Source organism: Diorhabda sublineata, chromosome 2 (assembly GCF_026230105.1).
Source record: "Diorhabda sublineata isolate icDioSubl1.1 chromosome 2, icDioSubl1.1, whole genome shotgun sequence".
Taxonomy (NCBI): Eukaryota; Metazoa; Arthropoda; class Insecta; order Coleoptera; family Chrysomelidae; genus Diorhabda; species Diorhabda sublineata.
The window spans coordinates 18,184,731-18,207,209 of NC_079475.1; the positions used below are offsets into that span (position 1 = coordinate 18,184,731).

General features: G+C 32.5%; 1 protein-coding gene across 2 annotated transcripts in view; it reads right to left on the bottom strand.

Moving 5' to 3' along the window:
• The window catches only part of LOC130453009 (uncharacterized), a 70,215-nt gene that overhangs the window by 35,281 nt on the left and 12,455 nt on the right, over positions 1-22,479 (bottom strand). For both annotated transcript variants that reach the window (XM_056792582.1, XM_056792581.1), the window contains exons 2-3: positions 19,584-19,850; positions 2,567-2,700 (exon numbers count right to left, since the gene is read on the bottom strand). In XM_056792582.1, coding sequence (XP_056648560.1) covers positions 2,567-2,700; positions 19,584-19,828 — 379 coding nt within the window. In that variant the 5' untranslated portion in view covers positions 19,829-19,850. The remainder of the gene's footprint in view (positions 1-2,566; positions 2,701-19,583; positions 19,851-22,479) is intronic.

Sequence of the window (22,479 nt, forward strand, 5' to 3'; positions counted from 1 at the left end):
CAAAACATTAATTTTCTAAATCCAATGCTTCATGATATCCTGTAGTTTTAGCTTGTAACACTTATATGAATACTTTTCATAATTTGGGTCTGCACGCGTATAAAATTCAATGGATTCAGCCACAAATAAATATGTCAATGGGAGCTTCCAATGCATTTGGAAAAGCTAATTGTTTGATGATAATTTTGTCATGAGCGCATTTTAGATGCCAGGCATAAGTTATACCATAACCGTCAAGACAAGCGTTATAGGTCAATGATAAGAAAATACTTTTAGCCTGAATTGGATTATTTGGAACTGATAACATGAGGTTTTATCAGAACTTAGCCACGTGTCAGTCACTTTTCCTTGGCTAGTTTACTTATGTCACAGTCAATGGTCCGCAAAACCAACATAACCTATATCATTTGGACATTTTGGATACTTGCCAAGCAAAGATACCGCGGAGGATATTTGAAAATGTAATACTCTATACATCCACACATTTATAAGCATTTAAAACGAATAAAAAATTTCGATTATATCTCACATACATTTTATTCTATTTAAATTTGAAGATAGTGCTCAATGAAAGAACGATTATATGTACGGGGTTTTCCAATAGGCACTTGACAATTTTGAATTTAGTTTGTGAACGCACCTTTTCACTTAACATCGAACTGTCACTTTCAGTTTATTCAGTAGACATAACCTTTTCATCATGGTGAAGTACACGAACGAACAACGTCTGCAAATCTTAAAAATTTACTACACAAATTCGGAGTCAATTGCCTCTACTTTAAGAGCGTTAACTCCGATTTTCGGTCGTAATTCTCGACCTAGTTGACAGACAGTAACAAGTTTAGTGAAAAAATTTGAGTCTACATATTCGTTGTGCGATGTTGCCGTGCCAGTGAGGCTACGGGTTGGTCGAAGTGTCGAAAATATCGCTGCTTCTAAAACGTCCCTAGCAATTTATCCAAACCAGTCAATTTCACGGCGTTCTCAAGAGTTGGGCATCACCAAGACCACTTTATGGCGAGTTTTGCGTAAGGATCTTACTTTACACCCATACAAGAACAGGCTCACTCAAGAATTTAAGCCGATAGACCATTCGAAGCGACGTACGTTATCCGATTGGGCTCTGGAAAGAATGCGCCAAGATGATCAATTTCATCGCAAAATCATCTTCAGTGACGAAGCTCATTTCTGGCTCAATGGGTTTGTCAATAAACAAAATATACGGTATTATATGCTCACATATGCTTAATGAAAAACCACTTCATCCACAAAAGGTAACTGTTTGGTGCTGTTTGCATGCCAGCAGCGTCATAGGGCCATATTTTTTCGTCGACGGTAGTGGTCGCCACGTTACTGTGAATGGTGATTGTTATAGCACAGTGATTTTCGATTATTTTTGGCTCGAATTGGAATATATGGACTTGGGCAGCATGTGATTTGAACAGGACGGCGCCACAAGCCACACAGCGCACGTTACAATCGATTTATTGAAGACCAAGTTTGATGAGCCTGTTATCTCAAGAAATGGACCAGTGGATTAGCCACCTCGTTCGTGCGATTTAACGCATCTAGATTGTTTTCTTTGGGGCTACATCAAATCATTGGTCTATGCTAATAAGCCGACGACGTTGGAAGAGCTCAAAGCCAACATTGAACGCGAAATAGCAGCCGTTTCGGCCGAAATGTGTGGGCGAGTCATGGAAAATTCGGTCCAACAAATCAACCGCTGCAAACGGGCCCGCGGTGGCCATATGAGCGAAGTCAAGTTCCATTCATAAATGTTTTGAATGTACTTCAACCCAATAATAAAGTTTTTGAAATATCTCAAATGGTTTTCATTTTATTTTGAAAAAAAGTTGTCCTTGTTGGAATTTAAATGACAAGTTTCTAGTTTACATATGAAGACTATAAATTGATTATCAAAAAGCTTCTCAGACGTGTTTGTGTAGAGGTAGTGTGTTCAATATGTATGGAAAAAACGGATCCAATTTGCTTACGTCCATTTTTACAATGATTTAATTCATTTGGAAAATCTGCATACTTTTGCTGTCGTCATACGTTTTTATTTCTTTGAGAAGTTTGCTACTTAAATATTTGTCCTATATACTTTTACAAATGGTATTTGCTGTTAATAATTACTGCTTGTTTCCATCAAAAATCATTTTTTGACTTGCTTCAAGCAGACTTTTGCAATTTGATTATTTCAACATTTACTTCAGTTGGAATTATGATTTGAGCTGATGGCTGGTTGTAGGAACAATTCTATAACCTAATGACTTTGTACCGTCTTTTTATCTATTATATTCCATTTTGTAGAAGTTAAATTGTGTCAAGTATCATCATGTTAATTTCCTGATAAAAATTTATCAATTTGTTTCATCTTTTATTTCTGTATCCTTTATATTTTCACGTATTGTTCTTCCTCAACTTGAATACAGCCTTAAATTTTGAGACTATACTGAAATCAAATTTTACATGCAAAAATTTTCGTATTTGAACCCTCAAATTCCGATTTCTTCATACTTATTAGTGAGTGAGCGAAGAAACGTAAAAATTGTTACTTTACCTTTTTTGACTTGAGCCTTCCTTATGTATTTATCTATTTTGAAATCACATTCTACAGTTTTGGTTCGCGGAGGTAGAGTATTCCATTCATGAAGCTTGGGTTTTTCTTCTATCATAAAAGGATCGTACATCATACTGCAACATACAAAATTAATACAAAAAATTCAATACCAAAAATTTGTACGTACAAGAAAAAAATCTTTTTATTCTACTTCATAATTTGTACCTATAATTTTTATCAATGAAGTGACGGTTTGTATAGAAAATTTATGACATAACATTGAATTCGTGTCATCTTTTTAGTCCAATAAAATGAAGATTCAGAAACAACCAATTTGAGCGTTAGTTCATTTCAGTGTAAATTTGAATTCGAATTTCTATAAAAGTTTCTTAAATTACTCTCGAACTGAATATCAAGATGGCTCTAGTTGTGAATAACATTCCGTTATTGTTATTGATCAGAATAATTTTACTTTTTGATATTTCCAAAAACATATACTTTTGGCATATTTCAGCACTAAATATGAAACATTGTCTCTATGGACTTTATAATCCATGCTAAAGAAAAGTCGCAGACGTGAAGAGAAAACGAGAATTGCAAATAAAAGAGAGAGGAAACTTTCGAAAGGTGGCGGAGTAGATGGAACATCGAAATCAAAGGATTATGAACCCATGGGTTAATCAGGTGCATGACGGACTGAAGAGAAAGAAAGCATTGTGACGTAAACTATCACCTGATATATTGGAAGGTGGGAGGTATATTACCCGGAGAAAAGGTAGAAGATGTGGGATATGTTCAAAAATAAGGAAATCAATAGATAATGGGAAGAAAAAGTTTAAAGAACTGTTAAAGATAAGATGACGAAATAAACAGAGAAGCCTATAAAAGCATGAAAAGGACCAAGAAAAGAAACAAGCCTGTATTAAAGCAAGGAAAAAGGAGTATTATAAAGTAATAAGTTAGGAGTACTAAGTGGCTCCCAATGATTAAAAGTGGTTAGAGTTTTAGTTGTTAGGCGCGTTGTTTCAGTGTCCAGGAGCTGAATACTATTCTGAGGTACGTGCGAGACACTTTCCTCCTCTTCAAATATAATGGAATCAATGTAGAAAATTATTTGAAATTACGCGCGTTTCATGAACGTCTATTACAGAAAATTGTATCTAAAGTGGAAAAAACTTGTACACCAGAACAACAAAATTTTATAAACGAAGCTTCTGATGAGTTACTTGATCGACCTTACAACACCAAAAAGTAAATAAACACATGTGAGATATCGGTGATGAGTTGGCATTTTTTGCAGAAAGTGGAGGATGAAATATAAAACCAAGAAAAATTAAAAATGTGAATGAGTGTGCGAGAATAAGGGTGAAGTAGATCAGTATGTGATTTTGGTAACTGTTATTGTTTTAACAGTTTTACAAAATTGAAGTTTTGATGTGACAACTACAATTCATTTTTATTTCAAAATTTGACAAATAAACAGGTAAAATTGGACAAGGAACAACAGTAACACAAAGTTGTTAAGGCATGTTGGCACCGTGTTTTTTGACTGTCAGTTTGTTTAGGAATGGGTTAGGTCACCATGCTTCCGAAAGTCTCTCAGCTGCAGAATAATAATCTTCAAGAATTGCAAAAGGCAAAATAAATGGAGAAAACAATTGAGAACGGTATCTAAATTGAGAGAACTTCATATATTATTGGCGAAATTTTTTTATGACCAAAAAGACAAAATAGAGATCTCTACAACAAACCAACTATTTTGTAGAAGATTCACGCAGATGATACAAGGTCAAGTTAGTTTTATATTTTCGGTTTAGAGTGTGCAAGCATGTATAGAAATTAAGTTAGAAAAAATACTTTATCATGAATAATAGTAAATTGTATGTACAATGTGAGAAATTACAGATTTCTCCCGAGGGCAGAAGCTTTTGTCAAGGATCAAGGGAAAAGGAAATATGTCAATTTCTAACAATTATACCACACTTTTTCTACCGAAGCTTTGTTTTTGTATCCAATACGAGGTTCAGAATTAATATGCTAGTACATATTACATAAACTCCTTTTTATATTTTTCGTAACATTTTTAGTAACAATTTATTTGAACAATTTTGGAAAGTGATTCTTAATATGGCGTTTCGATAATTTGTATTTGTATTTGTGGAGGTCGATGTTGAGGTTGGTAGGAAAACGTACTGAGGTACCACAGCATTCCTGTATTTAAGTTATAGTGGGGCTGAACGCGGAATCGACTATACTTTTTGATATCCTTATTTCGTTAGTTACAGAGCTACCGATATAGCAATATTGCTAGATTCCTAACTTTCATAGCTTTTTGGTGTTAAAACTGTATTAACTAAAAAAGTCGCAGATGATTTTCGGGTACAGTGATCTGTATATAATTCGAGATTCGATAATCCTAAGATTTTTTCTGTATCTTTTACAATAGTGTTTATTCCCATTTGAAGTTTGTACATTTGCCATTTTGGTAATTTCAAAGAAGCGTGTTTCGTCCGTGCATGGTCGATAGAATTCTTCTGTGTGAATTCATATAAACTTGGGTTCTAATATTGGGTAATTTTATTAAATTGGTAGCTGAATTCAAATATTCTTGCCTCGGTGCTTCTAAGAAAAACTTTTTCATTTGCCTCAGAGTTGAAATTTTTGATTTTTTAGTTTTATATCCAATAGATTGTAATTTAAGAAATCAACGCAATTTAGGGTGACTTGAAATGTCAATGTTTCTTTAAATATTTATCATTGTTCATAACATTGAAAATGTTGTCCAAAGAGTCGAGGGCTTGTTTTTACTCAATATTCCTTTCTTAGAAGCAGTGATGACATTTTCTGATATATTTTTTTAACTCCTTTCACCAGAGTCCAATCCATGAATTTTTTATAACCAAACATATTTACTTTTCGATTTTTGAGGTAATAATATGTTATACGTCTCTTTGCTGCTAAGCGAATATCTGGTAGAGAATAGAAATACTTTGAGAATTTTTTTTGACGTTACTTTAAAGTTGACGGGTACTAAACGAAAATGCTAATTAGTGAATTTCATATACTTTTTAAGATGTATATGAAATGATATCCGTTCAGTTAACCGAAATGTGTGGCGATTTTATGTTAATTTCAGTAATGTTTTCTTTTTATGCTTTTTTTTTAAAGCATATGACAGCGTACCACAAACAAAAGCTTTATGACAACAATTGGTCCCATGTAAAAATAGGAAACAAAGTTTCACAAGGATTCTCCATTAGTAAGGGGTTAAAACAAGGATGCTGTTTGTCGCCCACACTTTTCAAGATATACCTGGAACACGCACTAGCATACTGAACAAGAAAATGTAATAACATGGGCATTCCACTAATTGATTCCACACTATATACCCTGAGTTTTGCAGACGAGGCACAAGACTACGAAGACTTAGAATATCTGACAAGAAAGCTAGTAGAAGAATACAGGAAATGGGGTCTGGAAGTAAATTTGAGTAAAACGGAGTATATGTGTATTGGAGGAGAACAACAAAATTTAATACTAGAAGAAACACAGAAAAAAATAAGTCGTTGTACAAAATATAAATACCTAGGCATGATCATCACTAATCATGGAAGATTAGATGAAGTAATCGCACAAATAAATAACCAATGAAGACAAGCAATAAGACAGCTAAATAGGGTATTGTGGGACAAACAAATATCAAAGGAAAACAAACATTGAATATACAATAGCATAATAAAAAGTACAACAACATATAGTAGCGAAGTCTGGCCTCTAAAAGAAAAAACAGTAAAAATGCTTGAAGCCACAGCAGTGAATCAGTTACGATGGTACGGAGATGTCTAAAGAATGCCTGAAGACCGCATACCCAAACAAATTTTAAATTGGACACCACGAGAAAGGAGAAAGAGAGGAAGACCAAGATTAAGTTGGAGGGAGGGTATCGAGGAGGGTATCGAGAAGGATATTTGAAAAAGAGGATTGGAAGATCTTTGGGAAGACCGAGAAAGATGGAAACTGGGAATCGGAAGACGGCGAAGAACTCAGGACTGACTTTATTATTTTTTTTTACATGAGCAGTTTGGCCAACACTATTCTTGACGAGTTTATTGATAACAACTTAAACTTAACAGTTCCAAAAAAAATGGCCTACGTTTCCATTCTATAAATTTTGGGAAAAATGGATAATATACATGTGGGTGTAGGAAATAGTAGTTTATTGCACTGTATTGTACATAACTCTCTGGAAAGTGATAAACACACTCAAGTGATTTTTGTACTCAGCCTGCAGTATAAGCATTTCCCTCTCGTTAGTTAAATGTCTATTAAGTCGTTATATAATATATTAATTATAGTCTTAAACTGACATTATTTTCACTATTTTAGATGCTGCTGTGTCATTTTTGTTTAGAATGATTTGTCAATCGACTTTTATAACCTCGGTTCATAATTTTTCCAAATGTCACGTGTTTTTGATGTGAATAATTGTCATGAATAGTTTATTTGAAAATAATTCCAGTATACCACTACATTTCACGTTTCATGTGATATTATGAGGTCCGTTGTTACTGATCTGGGCGCACGGAAGCATTATAATATACTTTAATTTAAATCGATGACAGTTCATGACTATATTTCAGGAATCAAATCAAGGAAAAATGTGTGATGATGCTGATCTGGGCGAAAACCTGAATACTAATAATAGTTTTTCCATAATATCCCCTTGGTTAGAAACAATAGTCAATACTTACAAAAGATGTAAAGAAGAATTGTTCGGAATGGGCTCGACTACAAACGTAAAGCAACAGCGAATAATGGATTATACAGTTCCGCCAAATTATAAATTTGTTCTCGCGAAGTATAAAGACGGTCTCTATAGGCCCGCCTCAATTATTGGAAGAAGTAAAAAGTTGCTGCTTTTCATAGTTTATTTTTATCACAATAAAAAATGTTTTTATATAAAACCAAAAAATGTTATATTCAGACATGGTAACTTGTTAGATCGGAGAGTTTGTTTCAGACATGAAGGTTCCACGAAAAAAGGTACTGTACTTGGAAATAATTCACCAGCCAATCGTGGAATCCCTTCGCTGTTTTACATAAAACGTAGAAGAGCTGCTAAATGGTTTAAAGTGAATTTTAAGAAAATTTTTTTGACGAAGAAGCAAGTAAATAATATGTATTTCAAAAGACCCAAAAGATATTTTTCTGGCAATGTTTGTAAGAAGAGATCACCTAGTTCAAGAAACCAGCATCACCGCAAGTCTACTACAAATATTAATTCGAATCTATGATGACTGAGTTGTAAAACATGTCTTATTAATGCCACTATAATCATTGAACACCGCATTTTTTTTTAAATTTAAAATTTGATTAACTGCATTTAAATTCAAAATCTGCTGAAGAGAAGACAACAGCTCTTGGAAAGCTGGAAAATGTTTTTTGGAGTAAATTTCTAAGCAAAATCACAATATAGTCATAAAATTGCTTTAGGTATCACGAAGGGCTTTACAAAAAATTCCTTAAAATGTAAAATATACAATTTATGGTTATATAGGGTGTGGCAAATAATGACAAAACTACTTTCATTGGCATTAAACTATCTTGCAAAGGACTCAGATTATACAGAGTGGGGATAAATTGTGAAACAAATTTATTATTTTGGAAACAATTCATTTTTCATAGAAATCTTGGAATAGGTCAAATGTGAATGTGAATTTTTTGTGAATAATATGTAGATATGGTGACGTTAGTTGGTCAATTATTATCTCTGTTACTGATACCTGAAAACAATGCTCCGTTTATATTATTTCTGGAACTGTGGTATTTTTTAAGCAACTTCGCTATCTCTAGGTCAGGTCAGGTGCTTCTGCAACTTTTGAATCTTTATTAATTTAAAGCGAAACTTAAATTTTTGTGTTTATTTATATTAATCATCAAAAACATCGTAAATCCAAAAAAATTAGTTTGGTCGAATAGGGAATCTAAATACGTTTGAAACGAAGGGTCACTTGGCATAAAGTACCATTTAATTTTGTTGGATTGAGTTAGTTCAGTTAGTAGAGAAGCTTCCAGTAGTTCATTTTCACATTCCAAATTTTATCAATCTAAGTATCACCGTTCAAAAGAAAAGAGAACCACTGTATAAATGGGTTCGAATTGTAGAATTTACTCGATTTCACACATTCATATACCTTTATCTCATGAAACAAACTGAGACAAATGATAGTATAGTTTAACACGATAAACATATCACGCGATGACCTACTTTGAGCAAGAGTTATTTTAGCTATTTGCTTCAAGGGCTGAGGGGTGATCGAATCATTCCAGTATTATCTATTTGTAGACAGATATTTTAAACAGATTATTCTTTTTCTGTGGAATGGATAATGGATAATGGATAATGTTGACTTTTATCGACTTTTAAAGACAGGACCATGTCGTAATTGTCAATAATAGTCGCATAAGAATAATTTCTATGCCTTCGTCATCCATTTTCAATATTTTGGCCTCAGTTGATTTTATTAACAGAATTTTGGAAGAAGATATGAATCTTTTTACTAATATTTAATGTAATATTTTGAATCTGAATATTCTACCTAATCCAATATTGAACAACTTAAAAAAAGTAGTGATTTTTATTATTTTACGTTTTCTTAGTAACTTTGATATGAAATCAAATTGTACCTAAATAACACGAGTTCTTATAAAAACAGTCAACTGATGATGTCACCCCTACAATTGCATCAAATAACATATTAGGTTGGCTTTGAATGGTAACAGCGGCGATTCGCATTTAATGCGTTTAGTTTTCAACCCTTTTATTCAAATTTAGTGTTTTGTATTATTAATTATTCATTGAGGGTGATGGTTTTCGACGACACCATAGGGTTATTTCAAATATGTTTGACTGTATAATACGAGACCAATTAACTTTAACTCCATAATATACCATTTATCGCGTTGTATAAGTGGAGGATGTTATAGATCGTACACTAAAATGAAAGTTAACCAAAAACTGATAAAATTGACGAAGCGACTAGAAATATTATTCGATGAATAGTGGGTGACATTTATGAGGCCAATTTAGCGGCATAGAAATTCATTTTAAAGTAAACTATAAAATTTATTTCCACTTTTTCTGTTCTGTATGCTGTGTAGTAAGCTTCGAATATCTATTGTGAAAACCAGAAAAGATATTTCAGAATTAAAAGCAAAGAAATCTTACTTTTGGTTAGTATTGCCGCGCGATTCAGACAAATTCGTAAGATAATTTAATGTTGACTGTCCCAAAATCATACTGATTCACTGAAAATCACCACTACGGGCTCGTTAGTATTCGAAGAGAAGACCTTGTAGGGTCTTTAAAGGAAGATTGTGGTACTCAATTGTTTATTTTGCAAATACATTGATTGTTATATGGTAAAATCATCATTAATTAATACAGACGTACTGTATGTACGTAATCATAGACTTTCTTGTAAAATCTTTCATTGCCATGAAGCTTTTACAAGATTGTGAAAATATTATAATTTTTTGTGTAACGAGCGTGTAAAGTAGCCTTTTTTGACGAATGCGATAATCACATGCATCAAAAAAAGCTATTTCATACACAATTTGCATACATTTTTTCTACTATCGAGAATTTTACGAAAATACACAAATTGAATGGTAATTTTCTTTACGTACAAGTGCGTAAAGTAAAGTTTTATTCACTAGAAAGTGTGTCTAAAGTACGGACTTTACGCACGGTAGTACAAAATAGTATATTTCATAACGAGTTTGGAACGTGGTACATTTGCACGAGTCGCGTAGCAGCCAGTGATGAAGCGTAACTAGTGCGAAATACACTTTCAAACGAGTTCTGTACACTATTGTTCCCACGACCACGTGAAAAATTCTTCAAAAAAACGTATTTTTAATAAGAAAGTCAATTGATCAATATCACACATGTGTTTAAAAGTATATAAACACGTGTGCTGAAAAGTTAAAAATCCTACAAAATATTTTTTATTTTGTAATAGCAGAGATGACAGAAATGAAAAGAATGATTATGAAATATTTTTTAACTAAAGAATAGAAGAAGAGCCAATAGAAAAATAAATTTTTTGTAACTCTATTAGATACCTAACAAATACTAAATAATTATTAATGATTTGTTTTTATTATAAAGTAAAATTAAATGTGGTATCGCTAACGTTTGTGTTTATTGCCTCCTGTTGCTGTATAGATAACCTCAAAAAATCATTGTTTACTTCTTCATTCTTAAATTTGGCCATTTGCCTTTCGGCACCTAGCCAGATTCATAATTTATTCGCGTATTCCCTCTATTGTTCGAGACCATATATAATATAAGAAAACGAAGCATTTCATTACATGCATGTTTTGATATTTTTTAGTACATGTGTGAAATAAGCTACTTTTTTAGGTAAAAATGAGTGTGCAATCTCTCTTTTTCATAAGTGCTCGTAGGAAAGATATATTCTGATTTTTCAATATGAATAAGTATATTTATTGAAGGGTTTTATTTTAAAAATGATTAGAATCTTTAGCTGAATAGTAGGAGAGCCGGCCGATTGAATATCCTATAAATTAAATCCATAAATGATATTTTGTAAGCGCATCATACCCTAGAGGTACTCTACTTAATTACACATGCAGGTGGAACTTGAGCAGATACAACAAAAATGAAGAGCATGATAAGTAAGGGCAACAAAGGTGAAAATATTGAGAACTATTAAAAGAATGAGCCTAAGATATCAAATAAGAAGCAAAGCTATAAGAGAAGATCTGATAATTCAGGATATAGTGCGATTCTCGAGATGGAGTAGACGATATTGGAGGGACCAAAAGATGAGAAACCAACTACAAGAAAACCTCCCGCCCGACCTCTCAAGAGATACACAAAAGCTGGACATCTACATCTCAAAAGGATTAATAGTAGAAGAGACCAAGTTTTGAGAAAGGAGAAAGAAGAACAGTGATTCCTGCTCATAAGATACATGGGTAGAATTTATTTCAAAATATAGATTTTGAAGCAAACAAAAAGAATATCGAGAGTTGACAAATCTAATCTACCACCTTTGCGAGTCCCTCTTTCTTCAACTGACTTCCTAAGTTATTGAATATATACACTAATTGATATCGAAAGTACAACTCCAAAAATAGGTCTTCAACGTTATTCACCCAGAACTTATTCTCAACAGAGAATTAAGTTCAAAAATGTCTTTTTTAATACATACACTCTTAACAAAAATTAATGTTAATTAATCATTGACAACCATTGAATAGAATTAAAATTATTCTATATACTCTAAAATTACTATTAAATAAGAGAGAAAAATAGTTTGGACGACTTGGAATGAAAGTAAAACCCAGATCTATTGGTTAAAAATCAAAATTTTAACCAGTTAATTATAGAAATACCTACGAGTACTATAGGTATTTATATTTCAGTCACCTACATAATAGACTCAAGGAAAAAAATTACCGTCCGTCCAATCATAATCAGTGAATCATTTTAGATAATCTAAAAAATCAATCGAACAGTCCCTGGACTGCGAATCAGACTCAGAATCAGTGGTTGCAACACGTTACTTTAAAACTGTCATACAAATAACCCACACATAATAATAACATCAATAATTTTATTCTTATGCCAAAAACTTGTTGATTAGATTGTTACTAAAAGTATATTCTTCAGTTTTTCTCAAGCTGTAATTTATTTTAAGATACGAATTACCTAAAGAAATAGTGATCGATAAGAATACCCATTATTACAGGAATACGTAGATTTTTGAATATAAAGCAAATAAATTCTACAACCTATCAGCTTGTAAAAACTAAAAAACATAAAACTAACTAAATAAAGATACAAATAAAATAAAATTTCATTATACCGAAGAAAACCACTATGAGTGACAAAATGAAAGGTAATAGTAATAAGTAATAATTAGTATATAAGTCCATAACAAAAATTAAACCAGTATGCAGAATGCCCAGTATTAAATATTATTATTAGAATAGGAGTCGTTTACAGAGTAAAAGGCACTTTCCAGTAAATATGCCCTCAAATTATTGCGGAATGCGAGAGAAGATGATATCGATTTGATTTCAACAATTGGCAAGTGATTGTGCATTTTTTTTGAATTGTAAAATATTGAGAATATTGAGAATATTTACCTACCTACTACATGGAGTAGGTAGGTAAAGGTCGTGCTCTGGGTTCGTGGAGAAGCGTGTACAGTCAGAATTTTTAATCTTTTAAAGAAGTTCCGGCTCTGAGACCTGCTGTTTACCCCGAGTAAATGACTAACAGCTCTCTTTTGTAGTTTGAAAATTCACTCAAATTGAGTACTTCAGAAAAGAAGGGCATATTAGAGACGCGACTCAATAAGGGCATAATAAACTGTTAAGGAGGTGGATAAGTTCAGTTCTTTGGAGGAGGAACTTAATTTTTTAGATAATGGGGCAATACAAGTATGTAACTCCAATTTCAAGGAATTATCCTCAACAAGCCCTAAGAATTTTACAGATTCAACGACGTCAACGTTAATGTTATTTAATAAAAAAGGCAGCAATATATTTTTATATGATAAAACTTTAGTTTTTGAAACGTTGAGACAGAAAATATTAGAATCACAGCATAATTTGAAGGTGATTAGATCACTAGAAATCGGCCTATAAAATGCCGTGAGATCAGGGTTACTTCAAGAGAAACTAGTGTCGTTTGCAAATAGACATATTTTACCACTGATATCTAGATAGGCGACAGAAGAAGGAAAAGAGGGCCTAGTACTGACCCCAGGGGCACTCCACATTCTATTGGCTTGCGAGGAGACATCGTTGTATCAAATCTCACAAGCTGACTTCTGTTGGTAAGGTATGACTTGGACCACGCGAGAGGTATTCCCCTGAAACCGTAATAATGCAATTTGTTGATTAAAATATTATGATTAACACAATCGAAAGCCTCAGAAAAATCACAAAAAATTGTTGCAGTGGAGTGATGGCTGTATAGGCTAGATTAGACATTATTTATATTGTTACTTCAAAACCCAAATTGATGTGTAGTAAATATTTTATATTTAAACAGAAATCTAGATTTATTTTAATTAGAAGCTTGGAAGAAGTAATGATGGTGGTTGGTACAGAAACAGTACAGATTGACACAATGTTCAACATATTAGATACTGTTTCAAAAAGAAATATCTCGTTTTTTGTTGGCTGTGATAAGCATAAGAAAGAATTAACGAAAAAGATCATTAATAATTTCTTAATGATGCGAGGACATTTCCTTGTCAATGTTTCAAAAAAGTGCTACAGAAAGAAAAATTAAATGTAAAACATCTCGTAAAAACTCTAAATTATATTATATTATATATTATATTATATTATATTATATATTATATCATATTATATTATATATTATATTATTTATCATTTTTATATAAATATTTAAATGAGTTTTTGAATATTTAACATGTTTTGTTTGTATCTTATACTATTGTAATAAATAAAATGTTTGACAATAAGAAAAGAAAAGGCAACATTTGGTAATTTTCAAAAATAGCAACGAGACTTCCCGCGTAAAAATTTAAACGAGTACTTCCTGAAAAATGGCGCATTCTACCGGCAAAAAAATCTGTCCCCTATATTGAGACCATTCGTTTATCATTACGTTCAGCCTCCTGTATCTATATTCGTGGTCTAAACTATGGAGACTATAGATTTCATGTGTATGGTGTATAGTGTTTACACATTCATACTGCTGCTCTATACGATACATATCTGAATGAAAACAGTTCGACTGAACACATTTGCTACTTTCTTCTTACGGATATTACTTAAAACTATTTATTTTGAAAAATTTGTTACTGTTTCCAAGTACATATTTCACATAATTCTTCATGTGTGCTCGAGAGTGGGAAAACCATCGAATTTATTGGTTTATACCTCTCAAGGATTAACCATAAATTACATATTTGTAGATAATTAACTCTCAGAATAAATACCAGTTATAGAATAGTTTAAGATTCAACCTTTTCACCTTCAATTAACACGACTTTAAGTTTTTATTCAACACAACTTCTACGTTCAACATCTCTGAATACTAATACCAATACTTACACGCTATCGATTGGTTGAATTGTGATAAATATATATGAATGACGTTAGGTATTGTAATAAATTTCTGATAAAAATTTTCATCAAAACGATCTAATTGTTACAGCTAATTTCCAAAAGTTTACATTTAAGACGTGGGACAGGACAACGTCTGTCGGGTACGCTAGTAAATATAGTATATTAATCAATAAGGTATGTATCTCTATATGTATATGTAATAAGCACCGAATCTCGAAAATATCATTTTAAAGCAATGTGTAAAGGTTCGTTGATGTACTAGATATGTCCTACTTACCATCCTACGGACGAAAAGGGTAGTAGTAGATTATTGGGTAGTCATAAGTAGATTATACTAGCACTCCAGCGATACAGTATATTGTGAGAATTAAAATACATTATTAAAGTGTATAATATTAAGAGTCTAACTGGTTTTGATTGCTTCATATCCGCCTCCTGTACTCGAAGTCTATTAGACACTGCAATTAAGTAGTAAAAATTACCAAAGCAGCTCGCTAAATATTATCTATTTTTTAACGACTGCAATGAGTGATTTAAAATTGGAAACGTTTCATTGAGAAACGAGGAACTTCGGAGCGTCCTTCAATTCCAAAAATAAATGGAAATGGAAAGAAATTTTTTATTCGAACATTTGATCTATGTGTGATAAAGAAACTTTAAAGATGTGTCAATGAATTTTTTTTCATTATGACAACGCGCCGTGCCACAAATCATTTTTGAGTCTTCCTGTCGGTTTTCATCTACCTCACCCAATATATTTAGCATCAAGTTACTTCAGGTTCTTCCCAAAAATTGAAATCGTGTTCAGAAGGAAATGTTCTGATACCATTTCTGACAGCGTACTATACGAGTATGGTCCTAGAGAAGCAACTTGTCTGACCTAGAGATGGCAGTGGTTGCTTGAAAAATATCACTGTATTATAAAGAACATTGTCTTTACAGCATATACTTGAGGTTTCAGAGTACCATGTTGTTTAGTATTTGTTTGGCAGGCATCAACATTGAATTTGTAAACATGGAAAAAATTGGTCATCGTTATGTGATACTATACTTTGAAAGGCATTAACACAACCAATATAAATACTGAGCTAGATTCTACTCTGGGTAAGACTACTCCTTCGTCATCAACAGTAAGATATTGGGTAACACAGTTTAAAAGAGACTGTACGACCTAGTTGAATGTTAATGTTGAGGAAGATTCACAAAGCGGTACTGGATGATATTCGACTGAAAGTACTCGAGTTGTTGTTGTTGTTGAAAAAGAAAAAAATATCAAAGGCGAGAATTATGCAAACTTATTGCAACGTTCAAACGAAGAAATCAAGCAAAAACGCCTAAGAAGAAAGCGTTGTTTCGTTAAGACAATGTACTAGCTCACACATCCATTACTGCAATGGCCAAAATTCTATTATATTCTGTTCCCAGACTTGAAAAATGGCTCGGTGGTCAAAGATTTTCCAACAGTTAAGAGGTGATGTCGGCAGTCAATATCTATTTTGGAGGAACTTAACTATTCTTATTATAAAAAGAGTATCGAACTTATTGAATTTCGCTGGGAAAAGTATATAGAACTAAAAGGAGATAACGTTGAAAATAATATATTTTTTTCCAAAATTTTTGTATTTTCTTTGTTGGGTCGGCTACTTCTAGGACCATCCTCCCATAGGAAATGAAAGCCATTCAGAAAAAATTCCTTTGAAAATACTTCTTACAATTAAAGTTGGATTGAGTGCATGGCTAGCAGTAGTTCGAAGGATATTAATCCAATTTCCATATTATGATTTTACTTCATTTGTAGTGAAATAATATACAGTATATTTCAATCACACCCCGTATTTATCTGCCTGAATACAAAACCAAGCTCAATCATTCGAAATATACAAACTTTGTTTATTTGGATTTAAAAAAATAATACAACAATTATCAATGTCTATTAGAAAACAATTTTTATTGAAACAATATAGCGATAACGGTACACCATAATTTTTATAAATTTTTGCATGGAGCTGGTAATTCTAAATTTCGATTTGACGCAGATAAAATATTAGAGCCTTCAATTCTTGTGTATAGTTGATAAATAATGAAATAATTGAAAAAATAAGAGTACTGCTCTTCGTTTAATGTTCAGTTATAATTATAATAATCGTAACTCACCATGCTTTAAACTTGAACTTGCCGAGCTCTAAACACATTAACGTCATTGCGATATACTAACAATTGTGTAACTAATTAGTATCCTCGGCTCTCTGAAAGCTTTGTTTTCTGATATAAAGGTTACGTTTACTTTGTTGGCTGCAATGCCTAAATTTTGAATTATGAACTGAAATCACGCAATATTTCTATTCCATTTCACATATATACGAAGCTTGTAAGTATTAAGTAATAAAGTAGTAGTTACAAGTCACGTTAAGAACTTTGCGAGTTCAAATAATGATTAAACCATTAAAATGTTCATTAATCAGGAATTTTACAACGTAATATTATAAACAACTTCATTCAAAACAGTTAAAGTGATAATTATATTCATCCCGCCAAAAATACATTTATTCTCTTCTTAAGTATTAACTCAAAATTAAACACATTAATTTACAATTCAAATGATAATTATCGAACTGCTCGCTCGCTAATTTCATTAAAACATAAAGCAACATTAATGAGATTTATTTTCTGCTAATAGAAAAGATCTGAAATTTGATATCAATCAATCAAAAACGGCATCGTGGTACATTTTTCCAGAAAGAGAAAACACTTACCAAGCACAGCGTTTTTATTATAGTTTAATATGAATTTGGTAGCTGTAAGTGGGGACTGAATGTGAAGCTATTATTTATCGACTTCAAATAGACATATGATTCAATATTAAGAAAACATCTGTACCAAGCTCTAGCAAAACTTTGAAATTAATAGGATCGGTGAAAATGATACTAAACAAAATCGAAAACATAGTAGGCATAGAATGAAGCTTATTCGAAAAATTCGAAACAAAAAAAGGCTGAAAACAGGACGATCCATTATCAAAAGTGTTGTTCAATTTCCTATTAGAGGCGATTCTCAGGGATAGAGGATTACGATCCCAAGGAATGCTTTATATTAGCAAAAGAATAGAAAGAGGAAAACAGGCTAAATGCATGGGAGAGAGAAGTGTTAAGAAAAATTCTTGGAGGGATACGAGTGGAACAAGATGAAGGGATAAGAAGAACGAATGCAGAGATTAAAAGGTTATATGGTCAGGTAGAGATCGACTATATAGTAAGGGCAAAAAGACTGTTATAGTGAATTGGATAAGAAGTTCTTAATTTTGATACATTTTACACACCTAATTTACCAGTGGAATCTATATCATCGGCGACTACTTTAGATATCTACCTGACCAGTGGTTCGCAGCTGAAGGTGAGGATGGCCCCACTTAGCGTTCGCTGGGGAACGTTTAACTACATATACCAAATAGCGACGCTCTTTAACGTTTTTCTCAAGCCCGAGGATTGTTAAACTGTTCTGATGAGACGTAATATCGTTGAAACTAGTCAGTAGTTACAACCTCTCCTTGCAATTGCGAGCCATTGGGGATGTTAATTCCGACAAAAAGGTCGTTTGACATCAGTTGTAATTCAATATTCATCTACCTTTATCTTGAATATCTTATATATAATTTTTTCGAGATAATTATTGTCTTTCATTACAGTTTTTACTTTTTGAATAGTTGAGCTGTTGTTGTTGTTGGCGAAAACCTTAATATACAGATATCTATAAAAAAACAGAATCAATGGTATTAGCAATATGCAAACAAGCTATGGACGATAACTCCATTCATAAGTGTATGCAATGTATATACTTTGGAATCGAACGCCAAAAATTTATAACAAAAGGTACAAGCACAAGTAAATAAGGCCTCAAGAATCTGGATATTTGTGGGACCTCATATAGAAAAACAAATATATGTCCACCGATAGTAAAGTCCGTATATACGAAGCAGTGACCTATACTCACATATGCAGGGGAAACTTGAAAGGATACAACAAAAACGAAGAACATGATGAGGGGAGAGCAGGAATAAATGAAGCCTGAGATACCAAATAAAAAGCAAAACTATAAGAGAACGTCTGAAAATTCAGGACAGTACGATTCACAAGATCGACGATATTGGAGAGACCACGTCGGCAGAATGATGAAAGATCGATGAGCTGAGTGGGTAAAGGATAAAAACCAACTTTAAGGAGACCTCCTGGCTCACCTCCCAAGATATGGCACGAAAACTAGGCATGTACTTCTCAAGAGGCAGAGTAGTAGAAGTAGCAATACCAAGTCGTAGGAAAATACAAAGAAAAAGGAGAAGAAGAGTACTTAAGCAACTAAATTTAGGATCTGATAGCTCTATCAGCTAAACTTATAATCACCGATCTTTTTTGTGACGTAGGATGACATAAATTGAAGTTCAAATATCTTGAAAACGAAGTTGTCTTTGTATATTATTCTATTATGTTATTGTTAATTTTTTATGATGTGAGATAAAAAAATAAATTTTATTATTTTGTTCGATTTCGATTGTTGAAGTTTCTTATGATAAGAATTGAATTTTTATTTATGTTTTCCATTCGATTTTTTGGTACAGCGGTAAATGAATTGATATTGATAATTCTTAATAACATTCTATGAAAATAATTGGAAAAATTTCGAGAAAAACTGAAATACTTCTATCTCAAAATTATAGAATTATTAACATTAATACCATATTTATGATTATCCTTGCGACTTCCTCAATAAATCTGCATTTATAAAAGATCCTAAAATTAATATAAACGTATCTACGTCTCATATATCAATAAATATCGATTAACATTTGTGAAAAGAATACAATAAAAAATTAGGCACTTACTCCTCATTCGCATCGTTTGTTGTAGTATCCCCTTGCCTCTGTTTTTCAACTAACTGATAATATATTTTCGTTTGCCACGTTTCATCGCTCGGTAGTACAACATCCGCAAAATCTTCCATATCTTCGAAAACATTGTTATTTAACATTTGTTGCATAAGCTGAGGTAAGACCGCAAAGACGTTGCCTTCACCGAGGGAACTGAGATTCACCCAAAGGGCATGGGGGTTGTCCTCAGTGTCTCCCATTTTCGATACCTATCGGGAAAATCTGAAAAACCAATCACTATCAACCATAAATCATTTATGAATAGATTATAATATGTGATTGGAAATATTATACGGGGATCAATCAAAATTAAGAGACAAATCGTATTAAAATATTTCATTTTAATCTTTCGTGAGGGAATATGTTGATCTTTTGAAAATATAGGAAGTTTAACTGATTTTATAACTCTTGCAAAAGAATAAAGGACTCCAAGACATGGAAATTTTAGCGGCAGAGTATGAGGTGTACAGTGGCTTCTATATGAGAAGAATTTAAATTTATGAAATTCAGATTGCTGAAATAAAAAGATGATGGGTGACTTTTTATCGATTGGAGTTCACATAAATCAATACATTCTTCATTAAGTTAATGTATTACAACTTATTGTTGAGGAATGATAATCAAAGTTAAGTATGTTCAAAGTTTAGGGTAGTAAGAAAATATAATTATAGATGAATGCTAAAATTACAGGAGCAAGACATTAGATGGAAAAGGTAATCCTCAGCAAAAAGACTAGTCCTGGAGATTATAATTAATGCTGAGCTCCCATGTATAATCAAACTCGTTCATAGTAATAATTCTCTATTCACTTCTAGCTGCACGTCTTGAGTAGTACAAAGAATGGTGGTCCAATATCCAAACTTTGTTTTAGAGTTGATAGACTGATGACATTCAGTTACTCCCGCTCTCACATTCTCTCTTATATTTTTCTGTGCTCCTTCATTCATGAACTTTTTCATTGCTTGCTTTTTCCACTTTCCTCATTTGAAAATTCATTTCCAGTAACCACCTTGACATCATTACTGTGTCTTTTCTTATATTTATGTCTCTGTATAGACGTAGAATTTTTATGTTCTTACTTTTTAGAGTAGAAAATGAAGAACAAATAGAAAGAAAATCTAAAATATTGTGGCACTGTTGCCATGATTTAATAAAAGTTGTTTTAGAAGATTTGAATGATTTTGCTCGAATTTGGAGTATACTGTATTCTCTTTTTAACCAAGTCTTATGAAACTTCATGTCAACTCAAAATTTTTGAGTGATAATATTTAATACTCGCGTCCCAATGCTCTTATTTACTCTTTCTTTATTTAAGAAGTGGGTATATTCGAAAATAAGTGAAATTTCTCATACTGCCTGGGATTTATAGACGAGAACTATATAATGATTCGGAGCTTAATGAGTTGTGGATCAGAAGATTTCAGTTAAAAACACACTTTCAGTACTATTAGGCTGGTACTTATAGAAGCCAATTGAATATTCATATTCAAAGTTCATTTTGGAATACTACAATGGACCTTCGGTGGGAATTACGTACTCGTAGATTAAGCAATCATTTAAGCTACGGAAACAAAGAAAATTAAAGATATATGGAAACAGACAAATCATATCCTTCGTAGGCGGGGCCGCTAAGGTTGACTGTCGGTTCAGTAGAAAGGAGGAGGCAACCACAATCATACTCTGCTACTGTCAGGGTCTTATAAACACAAGGAGAAAAATCCTGAGATTTGTCTCAGTAGAAAAGCTTTGCTTTAAAGCCAGATGACTGGCTGCAAAGAGATTACCCAGGTAATTATAACCAACAACGCTTTTCCATGGTAATATCACTACATGTTTATATATGTGGATGCTGAGTGACTTGCAAGATTGTTAGAGATACACTCCAAAATACCCTTTTGAACGCAAATTCATGTTACTCACACTTTGGGACTTCATTCAATAAATACATTCAACTGGAATTATGGAACATGAAGCAATAAAATAATCTTAAATTAACGGTTATATCGCACTTGGAGGTTTGTTGAAAACATATTCGGAATATTAGTCTCAGTCTTAAAGGTATTTAGAGCTACTAAAAACCGATAAGGTTAATAAAGTAGTGATGGCTTGTGCACTTCTTCAAAATTTTTCACGGATAAAATCCTTCTGCCAAATATACACCACCAGACGATATCGATACGGATGAAGATGACATAATTATTCCAGGAGCATGGCGAAGTCCTAGTTCTTACGAAGTTCGTTTATAATCATCCTCGTTGCCTAAAATCTCCGACACAATAATATGTTGTAATAACGTCATCAGTGAATCTTCTTTCTGTTTTTTAATCCCGCAATTATTTTGGATTTATATTTTATTATTAATACAAATCCAGGTACTGTTAATTAAGTTTCTGCTTTTATGTTGTAGACGCTTGTGCATTGGTACATCTTCCTAAAATTAATGTAATTTATAAAACAATTTTTCTAGAGTACAATTTTGAAAATACGTCTTGGTGAAATCTACTCCCGAATCTGAAATCTATGCTTCAGTATTTTCTTTGTTTTTAACATCTAAAGAGGTCATTAATTGTAGTAGCAATTTGATGGTGAACTATTTTCGCCACTATGTGTCATTAGTATTTATAGTCCGCATTTTAATCAAGCATTATGGGGATCTGTTCGATTTTATAGATCAGACGACAAAGGAAAGAAGCATCCATTTAAAAATATTCAAGCATGTCAATTATTAGTAGTCTAAGGGCCGGTTTCTTCACGTTCTAATAAAGTGCCAAATAATTATTAGCCACATAACTTTAGTAGGAACTTTTAATTGTCAAATAAATGTTAACCGTTTCTTCACCCTAGTTGGTTT